General features: G+C 37.7%; 3 protein-coding genes across 9 annotated transcripts in view; 2 read left to right on the plus strand and 1 right to left on the minus strand.

Annotated features, from left to right (window-relative positions):
- The window catches only part of LOC128220443 (acetylcholinesterase-like), a 66072-nt gene that overhangs the window by 21245 nt on the left and 20293 nt on the right, over nucleotides 1-24534 (minus strand). For 3 of the 7 annotated variants that reach the window (XM_052928837.1, XM_052928834.1, XM_052928831.1), the window contains 2 exons: nucleotides 7620-7692; nucleotides 639-2239 (listed from right to left, as the gene is read on the minus strand). In XM_052928837.1, coding sequence (XP_052784797.1) covers nucleotides 639-2200 — 1562 coding nt within the window. In that variant the 5' untranslated portion in view covers nucleotides 2201-2239; nucleotides 7620-7692. Of the gene's footprint in view, nucleotides 1-638; nucleotides 2240-7619; nucleotides 7693-8247; nucleotides 8525-8890; nucleotides 9300-24534 lie in introns of those variants that run through there. The other 4 variants (XM_052928832.1, XM_052928833.1, XM_052928835.1 and 1 more) reach the window with 4 other exon arrangements.
- LOC128220150 (uncharacterized) lies at nucleotides 12181-12699 on the plus strand. The gene has a single exon (XM_052928428.1). The coding sequence runs from the start codon at nucleotides 12181-12183 to the stop codon at nucleotides 12697-12699; it is 519 nt and encodes a 172-aa protein (XP_052784388.1).
- LOC128220151 (uro-adherence factor A-like) overlaps nucleotides 23047-24534 on the plus strand; it is a 28525-nt gene continuing 27037 nt past the window's right edge. The window contains exon 1 of the mRNA XM_052928429.1: nucleotides 23047-23141. Coding sequence (XP_052784389.1) covers nucleotides 23047-23141 — 95 coding nt within the window. The remainder of the gene's footprint in view (nucleotides 23142-24534) is intronic.

A 24534-nucleotide genomic window follows, 5' to 3' on the forward strand; every position in this document is an offset into this window, starting at 1 on the left:
GTTTGAAAAATGGATTACCATTTCCCTTATAGACGACAAGTTTTCTTTATGTCAAAAACAAAACCAAAACGTATGCTATCTTTGTTCTAAATAAAATTATAACTTATGACATAATTTGCAGTTTCTAAAGTGAGGAACTCAGATGAGATAACATGCATTATATTAATTTATTTTAAATGTACTTCTTAAAGTTGTTTATTTTTCCGTCTAAGTTTGCAGTGAAAATATCAGATTCAAATCTTTTCAGTTGTTGTTTCACAGATTAAACTCCATATTTCACCGAAAGCACGGACCTAAAAATGATAATCCCAGTCTGTTTCATTGCAGGACATTAAAACAGCGGAAGGAAAACAAATACAGTACGTTATTTCCGGTATGACGTCACGAAGCCCAAATTTGGCGCGTTTTTCAAATCAATAAGCAATAACTACGTTCAAAAAAAGTAGATATATAGTAAGGATCATCCAATTTCAATGAAACAATTGGACAACAAACTGGGTATATTTAACTACTTACCTGTTTTACTTTGATAATAGACCTATCTGTTATTGACGATTGATCCACTGTAGATACAATTTTCAAGAATAACAGCACACAAGCAAATATATGAAAAATGTGAACATTTTTAGCCGACTTACCCTGTTTTGGCAAAATTGGTCCAGTATCTCATCATCTTCTTTGAAAACTGAATCTCTTCATGTGTGTAGCCCTTGGTTCTGTTTTCTGGTTCCCCAAACACAAAGTTTATTTCATCCCCGTGAAGCACCCCCATCCACTCAGGCCAGGGATGGACGCTTGACCGATGTTCATACACATAGTAAAACACATTATTCCCTGCATTTGTGGCCAATAGCGCGAAGTCCACTGTTGGACAAATGAAATGAAAGTCTCCAACAGCATGGTCAAGCATGATAGCGTTCTGTCTTTGGTCATGCGGGTTGACCCAGTTTCGATATTCAAACTTAATGGCTTCTTTGCCAAATGTGTTTAATTCTTTTGGGTAAAATGGATGATGGAAAAATATTAAATCTATTAAAGTGTCAAACGCACTTTCGCTAATTTTTGGTTCATCCCTTAAAGAGAAAAATTTATCCTCATAATAAAGAAGCCAATAATTTGCTTCATGCTTATTGTGTCCAAGTAAAACAGGACAGCGTTTAAAATTATGTGTAATTAATGACTTCTCAGGCGCTTCTGTCAAAAATGAGCCATCTACAACAGGCACAAATGGAAATCTCACCACACCGGATGTTATAGTATACCATTCTCCATTAACAAATTTATCCACTGGCTTCTCTCTTAGACAATCAATGATATCCGGAATTTCCGTGTGATGGTCGCAGTGCAATAATTTCGCGAGCGACATAGATCTATTTTTAGCTTCTTTATCCGGAAGTACGGCCCACGCGGCATGTGGTGCCCCGCTTTGCAATATCACTTTGTGAAACTTGCCTCTGCTCAGGGGAGAAAGCATGTGCATTCCTACACTCACAGCACCTGCGCTTTCACCAAAAAGCGTCACTGAATGCGGATTACCCCCGAAAAAGTGAATATTTTGTTGGACCCAGTCTAGAGCTAGAACCTGATCAAAAAGACCCGCATTGCCAGGTGCTTCAGGGTGAAACAGCGTCAAAAAGCCAAGAGAACCTAAACGATATTGCATAGAAACAATAATGATGTCATTTTCAGCGGCTATGTATCGTCCGTCGTAAATATCCAACGCCGATGAACCGGAATAAAATCCACCCCCAAATATCCAAACCATAACGTGTTTTTCGTACGAGTAGCCTTCCGGCTCCGTTCTGGGGACCCATACATTGAGGTATAAGCAGTCTTCACTGCGGTTAGTGTTTGCGTTCCAAACGTTTGCACCATCGGCGTTAGGAAACATTTCATCTAAGCCCTGAGGACAGGCGTTTGGCTTTTCAGTTGCATTAAGAACTCCGGACCAATGGTCGGCCGGAAGGGGATGCCGGAATCTCAAATTGCCGACTGGAGGCTTTGCATAGGGAATTCCGAGGTACATGTCAACGTCTGTCCCGTGAACGCTAACGCGCAGTCCCTTCACTCGACCCTTAGTCGTTTGTTGTATGGGGCCGAAACTGCTTGCTCCGTCCGTTCCAGCGATACCGGAAATGGTGACGAGGCTGAGGACAAAACCGAGGAGTTCCGCGTGGAACTGAAGCACGCGGAACAACATGATGAGGTGATCGACAGCGGTCAAGAAAGCAGCATACTCCTGAAGCGAAAGAAAACATTTGCGTTACGATTGTTCTAGATATAAAACATCGTCGACAAAGGTCCATGTTTTTATTTCTTCCATAAAGATACGATTCACATTTCCGACTATATAATGTAACGTTCCATAGCGTAAGATTTGCGGTGTAGTGTATAAAACATCGCGATCAAAGTACGGGTTTATTGCGTTTGCAGCTTTTGAATGTTATAAAGCATCGCCCTTAAGGCTACGTTTACGTTTGCACTGTATAAAGCATTGCCCCCATTATTGTATTAAGCATTGCCCTCAAGGGAATGTTTACGTTTGCACTGTATTAAGCATCGCCCTCAAGGGAACGTTTAAGTTTGCACTGTATTAAGCATCGCCCTCATGGGAACGTTTACGTTTGCACTGTATTAAGCATCGCCCTCAAGGGAACGTTTATGTTTGTACTGTATAAAGCATCGCTCTCAATGGTAAGATTATGTTTGCACTGTATTAAGCATCGCCCTTGAGGGAACGTTTACGTTTGTACTGTATAAAGCATCGCTCTCAAGGGAACGTTTACGTTTGTACTGTATAAAGCATCGCCCTCAATGGAACGTTTACCTTTGCGCTGTATTAAGCATCGCCCTTGAGGGAACGTTTACGTTTGCACTGTATTAAGCATCGCTCTCAAGGTTAAGTTTACGTTTGCACTGTATAAAGCATTGCCCCCATAATTGTATTAAGCATTGCCCTCAAGGGAATGTTTACGTTTGCACTGTATTAAGCATCGCCCTCAAGTTAACGTTTACGTTTGCACTGTATTAAGCATCGCCCTCAAGGGAACGTTTACGTTTGCACGGTATTTAGCATCGCCCTCAAGGGAAACGTTTATGTTTGTACTGTATAAAGCATCGCTCTCAATGGTAAGTTTATGTTTGTACTGTATTAAGCATCGCCCTTGAGAGAACGTTTACATTTGTACTGTATTAAGCATCGCCCTCAAGTGAACGTTTACGTTTGCACTATATTAAGCATCGCCCTTGAGGGAACGTTTACGTTTGCACTGTATAAAGCATCGCTCTCAAGGGAACGTTTACGTTTGCACTTTATAAAGCATCGCCCTTGAGGGAACCTTTCACGTTTGCACTGTATTAAGCATCGCCCTCAAGGGAACGTTTACGTTTGCACTGTATTAAGCATTACCCTCAAGGGAACGTTTACGTTTGCACTGTATTAAACATCGCCCTCAAGGGAACGTTTATGTTTGTACTGTATAAAGCATCGCCCTCAAGGTTAAGTTTATGTTTGCACTGAATAAAGCATCCCCCTCAAGGGAACGTTTACATTTGTACTGAATAAAGCATCGCTCTCAAGGGAACGTTTAAGTTTGTACTGTATTAAGCATCGCTCTCAAGGGTAAGTTTATGTTTTCACTGTATAAAGCATCCCCCTCAAGGGAACGTTTACGTTTGAACTGTATAAAGCATCGCTCTCAAGGGAACGTTTTACTTTGTACTGTTCACGGCATCGCCCCCAAGGGAACGTTTACATTTTTACTGTATAAAGCATCGCTCTCAAGGGAACGTTTTCGTTTGTACTGTATAAAGCATCGCTCTCAAGGGACCGTGTTTACTTTGTACTGTATAAAGCATCGCCCTCAAGGGAACGTTTACGTTTGTATTGTATAAAGCATCGCTCTCAAGGGAACGTTTTACTTTGTACTGTTCACGGCATCGCCCCCAAGGAAACGTTTACGTTTGTACAGTATAAAGTATCATTCTAAGTATTACGTTTTACTTTGTACTGTTTACGGCATCGCTCTCAAGGGAAAGTTTATGTTTATACTGTATAAGGCATCGCCATCAAGGGAACGTTTATGGTTGTACTGTAAAAAGCATTGTTCTAAGCAGTACGTTTTACTTTGTATTGTTTATAGCATCGCTTGCTCTCAAAGGAACGTTTACGTTTGTACTGTATAAAGCATCGCTCTCAAGGGAACGTTTACGTTTGTACTGTATAAAGCATCGCTCTCAAGGGAACGTTTACGTTTGTACTGTATAAAGCACCGCTCTCAAGGGAACGTTTACGTTTGTACTGTATAAAGCATCGCTCTCAAGGGAACGTTTACGTTTGTACTGTATAAAGCATCGCCCTCAAGGGAACGTTTACGTTTGTACTGTATAAATCATCGCTCTTAAGGGAAAGTTTATGTTGGTACTGTATAAAGCATCGCTCTCAATGGAAAGTTTATGTTTATACTGTATAAGGCATCGCCATCAAGGGAACGTTTATGGTTGTACTGTAAAAAGCATTGTTCTAAGCAGTACGTTTTACTTTGTATTGTTTATAGCATCGCTTGCTCTCAAAGGAACGTTTACGTTTGTACTGTATAAAGCATCGCTCTCAAGAGAACGTTTACGTTTGTACTGTATAAAGCATCGCTCTCAAGGGAACGTTTACGTTTGTACTGTATAAAGCATCGCTCTCAAGGGAACGTTTACGTTTGTACTGTATAAAGCATCGCCCTCAAGGGAACGTTTACGTTTGTACTGTATAAATCATCGCTCTTAAGGGAAAGTTTATGTTGGTACTGTATAAAGCATCGCTCTCAATGGAAAGTTTATGTTTATACTGTATAAGGCATCGCCATCAAGGGAACGTTTATGGTTGTACTGTAAAAAGCATTGTTCTAAGCAGTACGTTTTACTTTGTATTGTTTATAGCATCGCTTGCTCTCAAAGGAACGTTTACGTTTGTACTGTATAAAGCATCGCTCTCAAGAGAACGTTTACGTTTGTACTGTATAAAGCATCGCTCTCAAGGGAACGTTTACGTTTGTACTGTATAAAGCATCGCTCTCATGGGAACGTTTACGTTTGTACTGCATAAAGCATCGCTCTCATGGGAACGTTTACGTTTGTACTGTATAAAGCATCGCTCTTAAGGGAAAGTTTATGTTGGTACTGTATAAAGCATGGCTCTCAATGGAAAGTTTATGTTTGTACTGTATAAAGCATCGCCCTCAAGGGAACGTTTACGTTTGTACTGTATAAAGCATCGCTCTCAAGGGTAAGTTTATGGTTGTACTGTATCAAGCATCGCTCTCATGGGAAAGTTTATGTTTGTACTGTATAAGGCATGCCCCTCAAGGGAACGTTCACGATTGCACTGAATAAAGATGATCGCCATCAAGGGTACGTTTACGTTTTACCGTATAAAGCATTGCCTTCAAAGAAAGGTCCGTTTACGTTTGTACTATATATTGACCGGACATTAACCTGTATATCACATTATCCTTGTATTAACCGCACATTAACCTATATATCACACTATCCGTATATTGACCGCACATTAACCTGTATATCACATTATCCGTATATTGACCGCACATCAACATGTATATCACATTATCCTTGTATTAACCGCACATTAACCTATATATCACACTATCCGTATATTGACCGCACATTAACCAGTATATCACACTATCCGTATATTGACCGCACATCAACATGTATATCACATTATCCTTGTATTAACCGCACATTAACCTATATATCACACTATCCGTATATTGACCGCACATCAACATATATATCACATTATCCTTGTATTAACCGCACATTAACCTATATATCACATTATCCGTGTATTGACCGCACATTAACTCGTATATCACATTTTCTGTATATTTACCGCACATTAACCTGTATATCACATTATCTGTATATTAACCGCACATTAACCTGTATATCACATTATCTGTATATTAACCGCACATTAACCTGTATATCACATTATCCGTGTATTTACCGCACATTAACCTGTATATCACATTATCTGTATACTAAACGTACATAAATCTGCATTAACTGTATATCTCTACGTTATTTGTTCAATTCAAAGAATAATCATTTGATTTGTAGACGAATTAGAAATGGTCCCTTCAAACGACAGGTCGCCACTTGTCAATCAATCAATCAATCAATCAATCAATCAATCAATCAATCAATCAATCAATCAATCAATCAATCAATCAATCAATCAATCAATCAATCAATCAATCAATCAATCAATCAATCAATCAATCAATCAATCAATCAACAAATCAATCAACAAATCAATCAATCAATCAATCAATCAATCAATCAATTAACCAATCAATCAAACAATCAATCATTTGATCGATCGATCAATCAATTAACCAGTCAATCAAAAAATCAATCAAACAATCAATCAATCATTCGATCGATCGATCGATCAATCAAAAATCAAACAATAAGTTTATATTTTATAAATGAATGCTAGCACATGGTTGTGCTATCCAACGGATTAAATGAAAACCCTAGGCAAACAACCTCGACATGCTGCAGTAGCCGCTTTGGCAACTCCACCAGGACCATGCTTAAAGCTGCACTCTCACAGATTGATTGTTTTGACAATTTTGTTTTCGTCTTGGAATTAGGCAACTTTGTGCAAATGTCTAGAAACCAGTGATGTAGGTCAAAAAATCAGATCGCAGTTTTTCATATTTCACGTTCAAAAATTGATTTTGTTTAGCTATAACCTTACTCATGCTTTACGAAAAATGATTTTTTTCAGCAGTTTTCCGAACAATTAAGATCTGAAATATTGTGAGAGATCTTATATGACCGAGCTGAAGGCACTGATACCGAAATCACTGATTATGTTGAGGTTTTTTTTTTCAGAACAAAAGTCGGCAAAACTGCCAATCTGTAAGTGTTTAGTGCAGCTTTAACGCGGAGTATATTAATTAAAATTATTGAATCCATTTCAACAACTCAATCCAAACAATAAGTCGATTGAATGTGCTCTGAATGACTCACAAAATCCGCAATACAACATGCATTAAATTAGATTGCAAGCATTCAATATGCCGTACCTAACATTTCATTTGCTTATTTGTACCAAAATTGCATTCCTTTTCTAATGTATGCGCCCAAAATAATTTTAATCGAAATTTGTACTTTTTTCATCTACACCTCCTCGATTGTATTCATTCGTTTACTTGTTTATTGTCAGTAAAAATGTAGAAAAGGGGCAATAAATTCTGCCTAGGAATGTCAAAATCCAGATCTAACGCTGAAACAAGATCTAGTTGAAAGTCGATTTTTTGTAACTTGTATAAGGTAATAGTTCACCATTTGATAACATTACATACTACGGAATCAAACATGGCAAGCCTCATGTGCCATCTGATTGGTCGACGATTGTGGGCAGCATCCAATCAAAAGAATTCGTAAAAGATATTGTCCAATCAGGTTGTCTGGGTCTTATAAAAGTGTCATGTGAAGTAAAAGAGTAACGATAATGAGTGATTGCCGTGTTTGTACTCTACAATTTTGCCTAGTAAAATTTTGAACACACAAGTATAACAACTCAGTAAAATTACCTGCACCTAAAGGCGACTGGGTCGAAACTCACGAACGCTTTTCCGGGCCTTTATGCGTGTCATGACATTTACGCTGAAATACAGAGCCAACAGCTTAGTATACATATGATGTGGTATGTTCACTTTTAGTTGATGATGATTATGATGATTATGATGATGATGATGATGATGATGATGATGATGATGATGATGATGATGATGATGATGATGATGATGATGATGATGATGATGATGTTGATGATGGTGGTGGTGGCGGCGGCGGTGGTGGTGATGTTGTTGATGATGTTGTTGATGATGATGATGATGATGCTGCTGATGATCATGATGATGATGATGCTGATGATGATGATGATGATGATGATGATGATGATGATGATGATGATGATGATGATGCACTCGTTCACAATGTCGTTCATGCAATACAATAAATTATTTTTGAAAATAATAATTTTAATCAGTTTATGTTTGAAACTATTGAAACATTTCGAAGCTAAGTCTAATTAAGCGAGGAAATTAAACATCATATTTGTATCAATTACATTTAGAGAACTCGGGCTTACTTTTTAATTTTTAATTTAAACTCATAAAACCCCGTCAGATACATAATTCATGATGAAACTGTACTTACTGCCTTTAACATGTGCACGCATTTTAATTAATCCTTTATACACTGGATCATTCACTTCACTATTTTAAGCTGATTTTCAATCAAACTTTATTTCCTGTTTTAACTGATTGTGTTTTTTTTCTTCAAAGGCGTTCGTAAATTAAGTACAGTTCTACTCATAGGAATGTAAATTGATTACAAGTTATACATCACTAAAACTGAACAATTATTCCAAATAATTCAAAACACTTGTAGCGTAAATAAAAACATTATTTTATGTACGTTAAATACAACAGGATAAACCACGCATATTAAATATCAGACAAACGATAAAGAAGGCTGTAACCGCCCGATATACGAAACATTTGTAATAACCGATGTTCCGGTGTTTAGGTCCGTGGTGTTATTTTAGAAATAAAACATCTTTTTACCAAATGAACCTAAATGAGCATTACCGGTCAATGAAATATTTACTGGTTAACTAATTTAGCAAAAAAGTACAATCCCATTAAATATTAAAACTTACAAATATTGGGCAACCTTTTAGGATGTATAACAATACAAAAACGTAATATTACGAATTGTAGAGTTTGGTAAAAATTTGTTTAATGTTCGGAAACATATAAATTATATTTCAATTTTGTACAATTATACTCTTAATTACCTTTTACGTTTTACGTTTATGGCTCCTTGAATGTGTCACAAAGATGATAAACCAATGTATTACTGCCTATTAATCCTGTAAACAGTCTGTAATTAATCCACTGTACGGATTAAGTGGAACCATACACTGGGGATGTATACCGCATTCATACAACTTAAATCATTGGTCATACATGTCACTTATAGCTTGTTAAATGCGTTGTTAAATCGCTTCTTTAATGTTCACCAAATCTTCAATCTTAATAACTAATTCATAATCGTTCGAATTACTCTCTCATAAATCCATTCTATTAATATCTCACTAACTCCAGCTTAAGCACAAAGGTTACGTCCAAGTGTATGCTTGTTTTCCTCTCGCACAGGGGTGTATTAACGTGAGAAATGTACGTCAGAAAGTCTTTATTGACAGAGGTTCAGCCTCCCATCAGTTGGGGGAGCTGAGATGTGAGAATAAATGTACTAGTCACAGTGTAGAAAGTACGCTATATTATGAATTTGCTTTAAAGATATTTTGAAACTTTACACCGTGTTGACATTTCTTGAGAAAAGCAAAAACAACTACACAAACTGAATATTATTAATACCTCAAGAACGTTCTCAATAAAAAAAAATGACCATACGTGATCGACAGATGTCAGTACTGTTTTCTGTAGCCAAGCGGTTAAAAGTTTATTGATAGAAATACTGTCTATCGGTACGGAAATACACCGAGATTACTGTCCGCATGCGCATCCACCGATACAGCATTTCCGTTGTACACTTCCTGGTCGATTGTGAGATGAATGAAGAAGATTTACATTCCCTCGATCACGTAAAAGATTGAAAGAATACAAACCATTCGATGAGGTATAAACTAGTTAGTGAACAAGCAGACGCAAATCAGTTGGTGTTGAGTGATCTTGCTGACAGTCAAAGATTTAAGAATGATTGAGAACTGAATATACTTTCTAAACATCAGATCGACAATTTATTTCAACACGTATCGTGAATCTGTAACTGTGACTCGAATGTGAAGCACTGGAAATTGGCCTGAACTGAATAATTAAATTAATTTAATGACAAAGTCAAACGATTTTGGGAAACATCCTGGGCACTATCTGATAGAAGTGTTTTATTGGCCCCATGTATCATTTGCTGTTATTGATAATGAATAAATTCATACAGTAACTGTCACTTTTGTTATTTCTTTAAAAGTATTAATCATTTAAGCATGCTCCAGTGTAAGTAAATATATGTCAGATGGCTTACGTCGACTTGATTTTACGAAACAAAAAGTAGTTTCACGATTTGCTTTTAAACTGCAAACAATTCTTAAGAATGTAAATAGGTCTACTACAAAAATTATACACAAAAAAACAACAATAGTGAACTAACTTTATCGAGATATTAGGTTCTCGTGTGAATAAGGGGAAATGCTAAAATACAAATTTGTATCACGCAATCAACATACATGAATACTAGGAGAGAATTAGCGCAGTGCTGTTCCCGTGACAACAAACTGTTTCCTATAGGATTTTACCTGGAACACCCGTTGGATTCTGTGTTTTTCGTTAGGTCAGATGAAAGCCATTGTATTCGCTTTACTCTAATTAACTTACAATACAGGTGATTACTTTGTTGCCTGCCGTTAACCTTCCGCCAATCTTCCGTCGAATGTGGTAAACGAATTATTAGCCTTAAGTTATTATTACATTAACCTGTTGTATAAATATTTTATTACTATCGTAATATTTAGATTTCAAAGAATTCTTGTAAATGTGACAACTTACGAGTGCCTGGTGAATGTTGTTTGACGATGCTAATTTACTCGAAATTGGTAAATAATGAGACTGTAACACTACCATTTCTTCAATTAAAGGCAAACACCCTATTTTGACCTGTGTTTTTGTTTAAATTCACGAATAAATGAATGATGTTCTGGTTGTATAACGCCTCTAGAATATTTCTTATTATTCTAATGCGGCATAGCGGAGAACTGGAGAAATTTGGTCAAAATAGATTCAAAAGACCTACAACGTATAAACATAAATATTTGAATGATAAAAACTTTTGCGCGGATGTTTACACTCTCTTAAAAAAATACAAATTGTTATTACATGATTCATAAAACTTTACGCAATCATGTCACCGTTGTCCAAATAATACAGAATCGTCTATGGACCGAATGGACCAAGGTTTGACCCCTGTGGTCGCAACATTTTTATTTTATTTTTTGTATTTTTTTTTGTCTATATTTTTATGAAATTGATTTCATTTAACAATTTCTCACTTCTCAGATTGATATGTTTAAAGATTCCCCCATGTATTTTTTTATATTTGATTATATCAAAATTACAAAATTAATGCGTCTTTTAACAAAGCTTTAGTTTAGCACAGTATGTTTATGTTACAAAATAAATTTTGAGACATATGTGAAAAAACGAATTTAAAAAATAAAATGATTCTCGCACATACCGCCACATGTATCCACATCCTCACTAGAATCCAATAGGTTAAAGGAAGATATTGCATATCAAGTTTGTGTAACTTTAACTAATTAACTAGTTCATTGGAATCAAATGTTGTATTTTAATGGAAATATAAATATAAAACTTTGATTAGTAATATATCTTAATTACAAAAAAAGTATACAATCATAAAATAATTCCAAGATATCCGATAAATGTAACCACAGCAACAAGGATTCTCAATCAGTGTTCGCCCCTATCATGAAATCACACAGTGCGAATAGCCCCACGCGCACAGTGGCATGTGAGGTGACAATATGACAACAGAAATAAACCGAGGCTGTCTTGCCCAACTCCCACTACTTTGTAAATAATTAATTACAATGCCGGAGTTTATGTAGTTGACTTATGCTCCTGAGTCCTATAATGAAGTGCTAAATCAGTAGTTTCAATTACAACATGAATTGTCCCTAACAACAAAAAAATGCTGGCAAACCCGACAGCGCACCAGAACTACGATCATAATATAATGCTGACAAACCCGACAGCGCACCAGAACAACAACCACAGTTTAATGCTGACAAATCCGACAGCGCACCAGAACAACGAACATAGTATAATGCTGACACACCCAGCAGCGCACCAGAACAACGACCATTGTTAAATGCTGTCAAATCAAACAGCGCACCAGAACTACGACCATTGTTTAATGCTGACAAATCCGACAGCGCACCAGAACAACGAACATAGTATATTGCTGACACATCCAGCAGCGCACCAGAACAACGACCATTGTTTAAAACTGACAAACCAAACAGCGCACCAGAACTACGACCATTACATAATGCTGACAAACCAGACAGCAAAACAGCACTACGACCATAACATAATGCTGACAAACCAAGCAGCGCTTCAGAACTACGACAATAGTATAATGCTGACAAACCCGACAACACAGCAGAACAACGACCATAGTATAATGCTGACAAACCCGACAACACAACAGAACAACGACCATAGTGTAATGCTGACAAATCCAGCAGCGCTTCAAAACTACGACCAGAGTATGATGCTGACAAACTCGAAAACACAGCAGAACAACGACCATAACATAATGCTGACAAACCCAGCAGTGCTTCAAAACTACGACCATAGTATGATGCTGACAAACCCGACAACGCAGCAGAACAACGACCATAGTGTAATGTTGACAAACCCAGCAGCGCTTAAGAAATACGACCAGAGTATGATGCTGGCAAACCCAGAAGCGTACCAGAACAACGACTGTATAAACATGCAGATAAATCCAGAATCGCATCAGAACAACAACGATAGTATAATGCTAACAAACTCAGCAGCGTAATGGTGCAAACCACTATGGATGAAGTCTGATAACTGCATAGTGAATTACAAAATGGATGGAATCCAATAACTGCATAGTGAATTGCAAAATGGATGAAATCCAATAACGTTATAGTGGATTGCACAACGCAGGAAGTCCGATTACTGCATAGTGAATTACAAAATGGATGAAATCCATTAACTGCATAGTGGATTGCACAACGCAGGAAGTCCGATTACTGCATAGTGAATTGCAAAATGGATGAAATCAATTAACTGCATAGTGGATTGCAAAATGGATGAAATCCAATAACTGCATAGTGAAGTACAAAATGGATGAAATCCATTAACTGCATAGTGGATTACAAAATGGACGAGATCCGATAATTACTTATTGACTACATAATGGGCGAAATTCAAAAATTGCATCGCGAATAACACAATGAATGTATTCTTGTGGAAGTAGAAACCGAAGTTCAACAAAAAGACCCACTTGTACGGCTTATTTTTGTGTGACCATAAACCAAACTCACATGCGACCGGACATGAACGCTTTGATGAGAAGCGAACGTGCTTTCCACTGTACTCACAGAACACTCGCAACTATATGTCTAATGTCACATTGAACAACTATCAAAAGGTCTGTTGTTGTCCCTTGCTGGTTAAGAACTTAAGATGATGGATCCAAAACTTATATATTACTAATACTTACGCTTTAAGAAAAGTGAACTTTTCGGCAGTTTTTTTTAGAAAATTGAGAGCAGTTCTATTGTGTTTTATCTGCTATGACGGCATTAAAGGCATTGGTGCCAAAATCAGCTGATTCTGAGACAATAAAAAAGTAAAAAATCGGTCAACCTGTGAGAATGTTCGAGATTGTAGAAGAATGCCACTATTTTGTTTCAGACAAATCACTGCTATACTATATTTAGATTGACAAGCAATTACATCCACACACGTCGGGGCTTAATTAGAGCTGTCATGATTGCTAATGCAATGATTCAGAGGATGAGAACCATTTACTAAGATCAGCAAGAAAGTTGACATTTTTAATTATATCACGTATTCTTCTGCAATTAGACGATCCCGTTCGAATAGAATATCATGTTTATAATGCTAGTCAATACAAGTTTCCTTCAATGTGGAGAGATAAAAAGCAAGAAATGGCAATATTTCCGAATCAGCATCGTTAAATCATTTTTTATTTATTCACGACAGTCGAACCCGGTTGGCTCGAACTCCCAGGGACCGGCGCAAATACTTCTAGCCTCGTAAACTTCGAGCCAAGCGGGAATTATTACCTTTAGTATAAAGAAATCGGTCCATTACATCAAGTTCGAGCAAACGAGAAGTTCGAGCCAAGGGAGTTCGAGCAAACGGGATTCAACTGTATATATATATATATATTGTTAATGATACAATTGTGAATTGACTAGATTGGAATATAAAGAAATTAAAATCAGGAAGCTTAGTTGAATAATAAGTGTTCAAGTGTTGTAAAATGTTCACTTTAGTCTGAATACTTGTTTCAAACGACCAGGAAAGATTAAATAAATATGAAATATTAAATAAACAATCGAACTCACGATCTGAGTGTTGAAACTCAGTTGGCCCGACTATGTTTGATTTTTTTATTTCATTGATCTTTTTTATGACGAGGACTTCCCTTCATCATCCAGCCAACAAAGTGGTACGTACGGTACCCTATCAAGAAATCATTATTTTTTTGCGGTTTATATCACTTGATTAAATGGTATAAATCAGTGAGCAAATACAGAAAACTGCTTTATTATTTAACTTAAACTTATGTAAATTTGTCCTGTCAAAATGATATATCACAAAGTACATTTTAATACATCATTACGAGCCAAATACTTGCCCTCTTATACAAATTATACTTAACAGATCGTGATAAATATCAAATTGGAGCAAATTACTCCAGTTTTTGTTTAAAAAAAAACATCCCACAATTTCATCACTGTCATTTGTACGATAGACAACCGAAGACACTGCTTGAAATAACTCGATAGATCATATTTCCATGAGAACACATTTGATCTTCTTTCGCGTAATCATTTTCAATTAGTCAAACTGTTTAAAACGACAAATAAGATTAAAATGCGAAAATTACTATGATTGCTGCTTATTTGCCGTATGAGGTTTTATTACTTCTTCGGTCACAAGAGTAATAAATCTAGCTAGAGTTCAAAGGATGTCGACATTTTAATTGATCCTCTGCTTTAGAACAAATGTCGCTGTAGTTTCATATAACAATTTAATGAGCAGGCCTAGCGTTATATCTCGTGATTAAGTCAATAAGTCTGCAAGACCAACACTCATAACTACCATGTCCTGTAACTACACTTAATACTAGTATAACATAAACCACTTTTTTTGTTTACGTTTGAGTCAGTGGCGGGTCTAGCAAAGATCACAAAGACCCGTGTCCTCTTTTTGTTTACCCCATGCTCTTTTTGTTTGTGTTACTTTGTATTGTTTAGGGTTATCTCATGCTCAATTATGGGCCTTAAGAATAACAAAACTTGTTACTGAACATGTTTTGCTGTTACCAGGATTTCGATGTAACTCTTGCTCTATTTTACCCTTATTCCAAACTCGCTGGTGTGAGTAATCTAGTCTGGTGCTGGAAACCAGCGTACATGGCAGCCTTGTACTGATTCACATACACAGTGCCCTGATAAAATCGAGTACTCTAACCACTGTCGAAAATAATCCTTAATTGCATCAAAATGGCAATGCAGAGAAATTGAATGGAATTTTCTGCCAATTCCAATTTTAGCCATGATTTAAGTAATGTTTAAAAGTAATAGTGTAATATGCTTTAACGCCCAGGCACACATGAATACGCTGTGTGTCTCATTCACTGCCAGTAGTGAAGGCCGTAGCTTTGTGCCTGCAAACCGAGTATTTTGATATACTTATAACTAACGTTTCAATTGTACTATCGGCGTTGAAAAATAATGCCGTTATTTTGTTTCATAAAAATCATTGTCATGGTCATCCTATTTTTAGATTGACAAGCAATGACATATCACACACACACACACACACACACACACACACACACACACACACACACACACACACACACACACACACACACACACACACACACACACAGGGACATCATGATTTCTAATGCCATGAATCGGGGGATGAGGATCATTGGCTATTAAATATCAGCAAGAGACTTGACGTTCTTATTACGTGACATTTTGGTTCTGCAATTCTCGATTCGCTTGTACAACAAACCATGTTAACTATCTAGTACGTGAAGTCAATAAACGAGCGTGTGTTTGTGAATTTTTGAAACTTATATGTTAAATAGGAGGAAGAAATGATACAATATCTGATTAGGCCTAAAAAAAAATTGTGTGGTTCGGGTCACCCGACCCTACCTGGAAAATACCGCCGACCCTACTGGGTGTTTTTTTGGTGGGATTTTCGAAAAAAATAAATCGCCCGGTACGGAACTGTACGGTACTGTACGGGCGTTATGCTCGGCGCGTCGCAAAATCGCTACAGCAAAAACACAAATAAGTTGTGCGAATCGCAACACAACAAAAAAACACAACAAAAACATCGACCAATTCCGCCGTCATAAACATCGTAAAAACGGCGTGTGGTCGCCATAACAATCCATTCATGTCGATTGAATGTCGTCTAATTTTAATATACCCCACCCACCACTACAGGACAAGACATGACCCTTTTTACTTGTCATGTTTTACCAATGATGCAATCATTAATAAAATAGCAGCAGGGCAAACATACTACTAGTATAGAAAGGAAATATAAAATTCTGAGAGTTCTGACACACTGACACAGGCTGGTGCCTGACAAAATGTGACTTTATTTCAAACTGGGACTGAAACCTGGGTCTGTTGCCATTTGTACAGTTTATAAAATATTTCTAACTTTACTTCTTGGAAAATGGCAGAGAAATGTTTTTGAGATGCTGAAGCAGGTCAGTATTGTCATTTAATTATCAATATGTTCTGCTTTCGCCACCTCTACTATACAGAATAATACATTATCTTGATTAACAAGTTGAACTGCAAGTTACAGCCTATGCCTCCGAAATCTGGAGGTATAAAAACCTTAGAGTAATTGAAAAGGTTAGATGCGTCTTTCTTCGCAGATGAACCAAAACCAGACAAGGTATAACGTCAAATATGCTTTATGTCGAAACCGGCAGATATCATTTAGACATTAAAATAAAGTAGAAAAATAATAAAATCTGGAGAACACGAAAGGATTTAGTTACAAACTATCTAAAGACCGATTTCAATTTAAACTTACCTTAATAAACTAAACCCCTCTTAAAGGATCCCAATGACAAAATCAGAAAAATAAATCAGAAGTTTCCAGTTGAAACAGGAAGAAACTCAAATATTGACTTTGGCCATAGGAAATGTATTACTGTATATTAGTTATCGTATCATTATATCCCGTCGTGCCAAGACTTTATAAATATAAGTAAGAAATTCATTCCTATGTAATATTATAAAACCACGAACGCTATTTGGTATAGAGAGCTGAGCAAACAAACAATTTTGAACTCCTGCGTAAACTTGCCTTTTTTCGTCAATTCCTCGTAAATATAAAAAAGTCTTACAGAAAATAGTTCCATGTAGAAACTCTAAAAATCATTTTCGCACTAAGATCCTTAAGAAACATTTGCACTGCATTAAACAAATGTCACTTTACCCCCCCCCCCCCCCCCCACACACACACACACCCCAACCCCCCCAAAAAAAATAAATAAATAAAATAAATAAAAATAAAATAAAAATAAACACACCGTGCTACAGACAGACCACCACAGACTACATATGCATCAAAATATCATTACTATAAATAATATGAGCCAATAATGTCACGTAACAGAGTTACGTATAGAATGTGACGTAATACCGTAATACTTTTATCAAAGTTATATTTAAGATATAATTAAGATTTAATTAAATGTATATGTGTCTACATACTGTATGTTTAATAATGTAGGGCATATTTGATTGTCATTTGAATATGGAGATGGTTGACAGCCGACCTGGTACAAATGTACAAAATGGTCATGTTAATTACAAAAACGTGTATTCCTGTGGTTGTAAAGCTGTCATATGTAGACAACAAATTAGTATAAGAGAGATGATTTTGGATGTGAAAACAGAGGGTTAGGCAAGGCAAGGAACGCGGCCTTGGGTCCTTAATGGACGGCAGTTAGGATGTGGGATTACCTTAAATGTCATGCTGTATTATATACTGATTATTATGCTTAGAAAGAACGTGAAACAATAAAGACTTAGAACACTTGAACAGTTGTTGGTTGGTTACTGAACGAACTATCACGAAAGTTAAGTGAGCGTTGGCATTACGCGACAATAATGATATATCACCGATGCTTTAATACACACAACAAACAATAGATACAGAATCTTTCCAATTTGACTGACTATCTAGTAACAGATGGCACCGTTTAAGATGGTTCTCTGAGTGAGATCTCAGTCATGAAGAGGAGAGGGGGGATGCTCAATCACACTGTACTGCTATATCAATACATTGGACTGCTATATCAATACATTGGACTGCTATATCAATACATTGGGATGGATAACTCTGGATTGATCAGCGAACACCAGTCCATCTGATCCCAGGCGTTTAAGTGGACATTACATTCGTCTTTTAATATTTTATAGATACAAGTTTTCCTTACGTACTCTTGCATCTATAATTGTAAGTCCGGTCAAAATTAACTATCCTTAGATTAATCTCCCGTCCATAAACCAACAGTAGTGATAAAAACTGTGTTGTAAACTACACGAACAACCAAACAGATTCATGTGCATGAATGGAAACTAAGTGATTGTGCACTGCATTTTGAATACAACCTACATTTTCAACCAATGAAATTGAAGACAGGCAATAATTAAGTCTAAGGCTTATTCAATAAGAATTTCAACTTTCGAGGGTATTTAAAACTCCGCCTACTGCAACTCATCCGATTCACACTCCCTGCGGCAGAGTTTGCGTTGAAAATATGTCAGCCAATGAGGTAGTATTTAAGACAGTTAGATGACCTGAAGTAACATATTAATGACTAAGAATGGCTCGTTCGGTTCACTCACTCCGCCCATTCTTAATCAATGAAATGTTACTTCATGTCATCAAACTACTTAGTATTACAGAGGTGATGCACGAAGATTACCAATGTTTGGAGCCTTACAAACTGTATCTCATGTCCGGAGAGGATGGGATGTAAGCGGTTTGGTTGAAACATATCAACAGGGAAATGGAATCGTCTATTAGCACGAATGGTTCGTTATAAAAGTAAAAACTTTCATTTAATCACTGAGAACATACACACAACTGGTTTGCTATTTAACTTAAACCTGTGTAGATTCGTCCTGTCAAAATGATATATTACAAAGGAGGTTTTTTGAATCATAGACAAATAATTGCCCTCTGTTACAAATCACTTTCAAATTTGATTCATTTACTTCAGTGTTGTTTATAACTAAGGTTTTTTGATCATTGACAATTGATATGATGACTACGAAAACCATTATGTTTCTGCCTTAAACGCATGTTGTAGATAGTAAGGCTAGATCATTCTAGAAATATCTCAATATATCATATTCGAATTAGTTTAATCAATATCAATAAAGGCAATGTGTCTTTATTATGAAAACCATTCAGCAGTTTGAAGAAAACCATTCAGCAGTTTGAAGAAATATGTTTGGAGATTTTATTGCTCTGCGTATTAGGCATGTGCGTTAATACTAGTCTTGTTATGATTCAACGGAGTTTTATGCGATGTTGTCCATAAACAAGAATGACAGATTAAACGATGCTCTGCTTAAGAAGAACTGTTTTCAAAAGTAGCAAAATATGAAACACTTTAGTTCTAGAAGAAACTTAATTGTCCGGAATTCTGCGCAAATCAAAAGCAAAACAGCATTAAAGCTGACTCAATGTGTCAAACGAATAATGAATATAAAGGCATAATATAACCTTATTGTCCAAAGGGCAAGACCCGTGAAACCGATCAATTAGTGTAACATATTGCACATCAAGAAATTAATACGAAACTTACTTTCTTTTGAAAACCGTTAATAAACCAGCAACAGCTTGACTCCTTGCGTATTGTCATAGGTCTTAGACAGGGCAAAGGTTACTACGTGAGGTCCTTCTCATCAGATTAAATGAGCTTTGATAAGAGTTAAATTTGCTGTTATAAAAAAAAACTTGGCTTTTGTAATGCACATATCCATACGCTTTTTATTGGCCACCTATATTTTGCATGAAATAAAAATGAAGCATTATAATACAGGAAAAAAAATTCTGGATACATGTTTCATAATTCCTTATGTCTTTCTTCATGATATTGTTAAACTTAAAACAGAAAAACGTAACAATAAAACGAAAACTGCCCAAATCAAAAGACGAATATAATATTTTATACAAGCAAATCAAATAAACACAATTTTGCACACGAACCATATTCAAAGCATTTTGCTGCTGAAGGATCAACCATATTCAGATCTAAAGTGCATAACACAGACTTGCAGCTATTTGAATTGATGGTTACAGTTATAGGGTATTAAAATATCGTTAACCTATTTCGTTACACAGGGAAATGCACTGGCTTTTAAACGGGGACAGAGTAAGGAATAACAAAAACGTAAATGACAATATTTTTTTAAAGATCACTTGAGTCTGTTTTTATCTAATCAACATGTAAACAATGCTCCACATTTCTGAGTAAATATTTCAGGACAAAACTCCTGTTTGGTACTTAAGGGGTAATAACTCGGTATATTTAATGAAGATATGCAAAACAAAACATAAGTTTTCGATAGAAACTTTTTAAAACTGACCATAAGAAAAGTTACGTGAAATTAGTTCCTTTGAAAGGGTGCGACCCTAAAGTGCATCCACTAACGTCTAACCTTTGAGCCGCGCACGAATATTTTCAAGTCGACAACATATTTGTCATATATAAACGGTCAGTTATCAGTATGGTCCGTTTCTGATTCACGTGTTTTTTTTCGAAAGTATTATACATGTTTTTTTTCTTCTCACAAAATAAAACAATGTATTGATTTTGTTTCTACCCATAGATGTTATTAATTACAAGCTAGACCGTGTATGTAAGGAATCATTTAGGATACACAAACTAACAACGATGCCTATGAACAGACTCAATGGTAAACTTCTGTATGATATCTCATACAGTCACATATTGGCCATAATGTTCTATTTGCCTGGAACAACGTTTTATGACAGAATTTCTTCCAGGCTGTTGCATCACTTGACGTCACTTTCTTTTTATGATTGTTTATTCAATAAAGTCATGAACGTGTAACGCCCATGCGTTTGGATATACACGTTTTCAACTGAAAACATAACGTGTTTGTGTGATTTGTTAATATTGTGTTCTCAAATGATGCCTAACTCGTAATGTTTTAGGCTTTAACAACTAAACGAATAAGGCCTAAGGCTAGGTGTCTCAGGCAGTGGCTAATATGGCCATTTCACCAAGGATTGTTTTGGTCCCGAGAGTACCGGATCCCTTTTTTAGTCGATCGGCCCTATTTTTGCAAAAAAAGTCGGGAACCTGCGTGCACTAACGTGCACTAACCTATACCTTCGGGGTAAGATCTGGCGCGATCGCATTAGTCCCCCGAGGGTCCGGTACCTAAAAACTAAACAACTATGTTGTTGTTTTTCTCGGCCAATGTAATCATACTATATATAGAATAAGAGTTCCCGCTGATATAAAGTGAACGGTATGACAGACCCATGTTAGATTTGAACGAAATTGTAAGAGGTATTTGCCAATGTCCCTATGGTTTTACATTTAATGATGTGTTTGTCAATGAAACATTATAAACGAAAACACAGTTTAACGAACGAAACTATTAAAGCAGCAATATATCTCTAGATAAAATAGTCAAGACACATAAAACATATCAATTAGTGTAGTGTAACATATTGCACATCAAGAAATCCATACGGAAGTTATAACTTTTTACAAATGTTAATCAACAAGAAACAGCTTTAAACCTGGTGCTTGTGGAATTTCGTGAGACTTTTTGTTTACAAGATAAGAATAGAAAGACAAAGCAAATGGAATTTTCAACGTGTGGTCTCAACTTCCAGCTTTAACAAGGTGTTGGCATATTGGCACCTGATTAGAGAAAACATAACTGGTAACAAAGAGTATTTTAATAAAGCTCAATCAATGATGAGTATACTTTATAAGGCACCATTTGAATGCAAATCTTCGACCATTATTCATAAGCGTAATTTAATTAAGGAAAATGTTGACGTCTATTGATGACGTCACCACCTTTGGGATTTTTTTCAAGATGGCACCGACCAAAGAACTGTTAAGTTTTAAACTGCAGTTCCAGTTATAAGTATTATTGTTATTTTTTTATTCAAATACCTGATATATCCGCTAAATGACCTTCTCATAGTTAAAATCAGGTCCCGGGGGTAAACTTTTATGCCACCCGGAGCAAATTGTGTATGCATGGAATTGTATACAGAGGCGTATCTGACACCATTTAAACATCGTTTGTGTTACATTAGAGTGGAATCTGCCATGACAGTTTTAATGAAATAGCCCGTAATCAGGATTGCTGCCGCCCGGCGCTCATAGCTTTATAGAGACGTTTTTGCAACATCAAACATTCTTCCTGCATATAGATATGTTAGAGTCACGCAATACAATGCGTTTAAATAGTGCACTTAAGACACAAAACATACATTTAGCTTGATTTGCTATTAAATAATAAGGTGTTAAAATCATGTCCGTGGGTGGTGATTGGTAACGCGCTGGGGCTAGCAAGGTGTTCAAATCATGCCCGTGGGTGGTGACTGGTGCCGTCCTGGGGCTAGCAAGGTGTTCAAATCATGTCCGTGGATGGTGAATGGTGCTGCACTGGGGCTAGCAAGGTGTTCAAATCATGTCCGTGGATGGTGAATGGTGCCGCACTGGGGCTAGCAAGGTGTTCAAATCATGTCTGTGGGTGGTGAATGGTGCTGCACTGGGGCTAGCAAGGTGTTTAAATCATGCCCGTGGGTGGTGAGTGGTGCCGCACTGGGGCTAGCAAGGTGTTCAAATCATGCCCGCGGGTGGTGAGTGGTGCCGCACTGGGGCTAGCAAGGTGTTCAAATCATGCCCGCGGGTGGTGAGTGGTGCCGCACTGGAGCTAGCAAGGTGTTCAAATCATGTCTGTGGGTGGTGAATGGTGCCGCACTGGAGCTAGCAAGGTGTTCAAATCATGTCTGTGGGTGGTGATTGGTGCCGCACTGGAGTTAGCAAGGTGTTCAAATCATGTCTGTGGGTGGTGAATGGTGCCGCACTGGAGCTAGCAAGGTGTTCAAATCATGTCTGTGGGTGGTGAATGGTGCCGCACTGGAGCTAGCAAGGTATTCAAATCATGTCTGTGGGTGGTGAGTGGTGCCGCACTGGAGCTAGCAAGGTGTTCAAATCATGTCTGTGGGTGGTGAATGGTGCCGCACTGGGGCTAGCAAGGTGTTCAAATCATGTCTGTGGGTGGTGATTGGTAACGCACTGGGGCTAGCAAGGTGTTCAAATCATGTCTGTGGGTGGTGATTGGTGCCGCACTGGGGCTAGCAAGGTGTTCAAATCATGTCCGTGGGTGGTGATTGGTGCCGCACTGGGGCTAGCAAGGTGTTCAAATCATGTCTGTGGGTGGTGATTGGTGCCGCACTGGGGTTAGCAAGGTGTTCAAATCATGTCTGTGGGTGATTGGTGCCGCACCGGGGCTAGCAAGGTGTTCAAATCATGTCCGTGGATGGTGAATGGTGCCGCACTGGGGCTAGCAAGGTGTTCAAATCATGTCTGTGGATGGTGAATGGTGCCGCACTGGGGTTAGTAAGGTGTTCAAATCATGTCCGTGGGTGGTGATTGGTAACGCACTGGGGTTAGCAAGGTGTTCAAATCATGTCTGTGGGTGGTGATTGGTAACGCACTGGGGCTAGCAAGGTGTTCAAATCATGTCTGTGGATGGTGATTGGTAACGCATTGGGGCTAGCAAGGTGTTCAAATCATGTCTGTGGGTGGTGAGTGGTGCCGCACTGGGGCTAGCAAGGTGTTCAAATCATGTCCGTGGATGGTGATTGGTAAAGCACTGGGGCTAGCAAGGTGTTCAAATCATGTCCGTGGGTGGTGATTGGTGCCGCACTGGGGCTAGCAAGGTGTTCAAATCATGTCTGTGGGTGGTGAATGGTGCCGCACTGGGGCTAGGAAGGTGTTCAAATCATGTCTGTGGATGGTGATTGGTGCCGCACTGGGGCTAGCAAGGTGTTAAAATCATGTCTGTGGGTGGTGATTGGTAACGCACTGGGGCTAGCAATGTGTTCAAATCATGTCTGTGGGTGGTGAATGGTGCCGCACTGGGGCTAGCAAGGTGTTCAAATCATGTCTGTGGGTGGTGATTGGTGCCGCACTGGGGCTAGCAAGGTGTTCAAATCATGTCCGTGGGTGGTGATTGGTAACGCACTGGGGCTAGCAAGGTGTTCAAATCATGTCTGTGGATGGTGATTGGTAACGCACTGGGGCTAGCAAGGTGTTCAAATCATGTCTGTGGATGGTGATTGGTAACGCACTGGGGCTAGCAAGGTGTTCAAATCATGTCTGTGGATGGTGAGTGGTGCCGCACTGGGGTTAGCAAGGTGTTCAAATCATGTCCGTGGGTGGTGATTGGTGCCGCACTGGGGCTAGCAAGGTGTTCAAATCATGTCCGTGGGTGGTGATTGGTAACGCACTGGTGCTAGCAAGGTGTTCAAATCATGTCTG

The sequence above is a fragment of the Mya arenaria genome, chromosome 15, assembly GCF_026914265.1.
Source record: "Mya arenaria isolate MELC-2E11 chromosome 15, ASM2691426v1".
NCBI lineage: Eukaryota > Metazoa > Mollusca > Bivalvia > Myida > Myidae > Mya > Mya arenaria.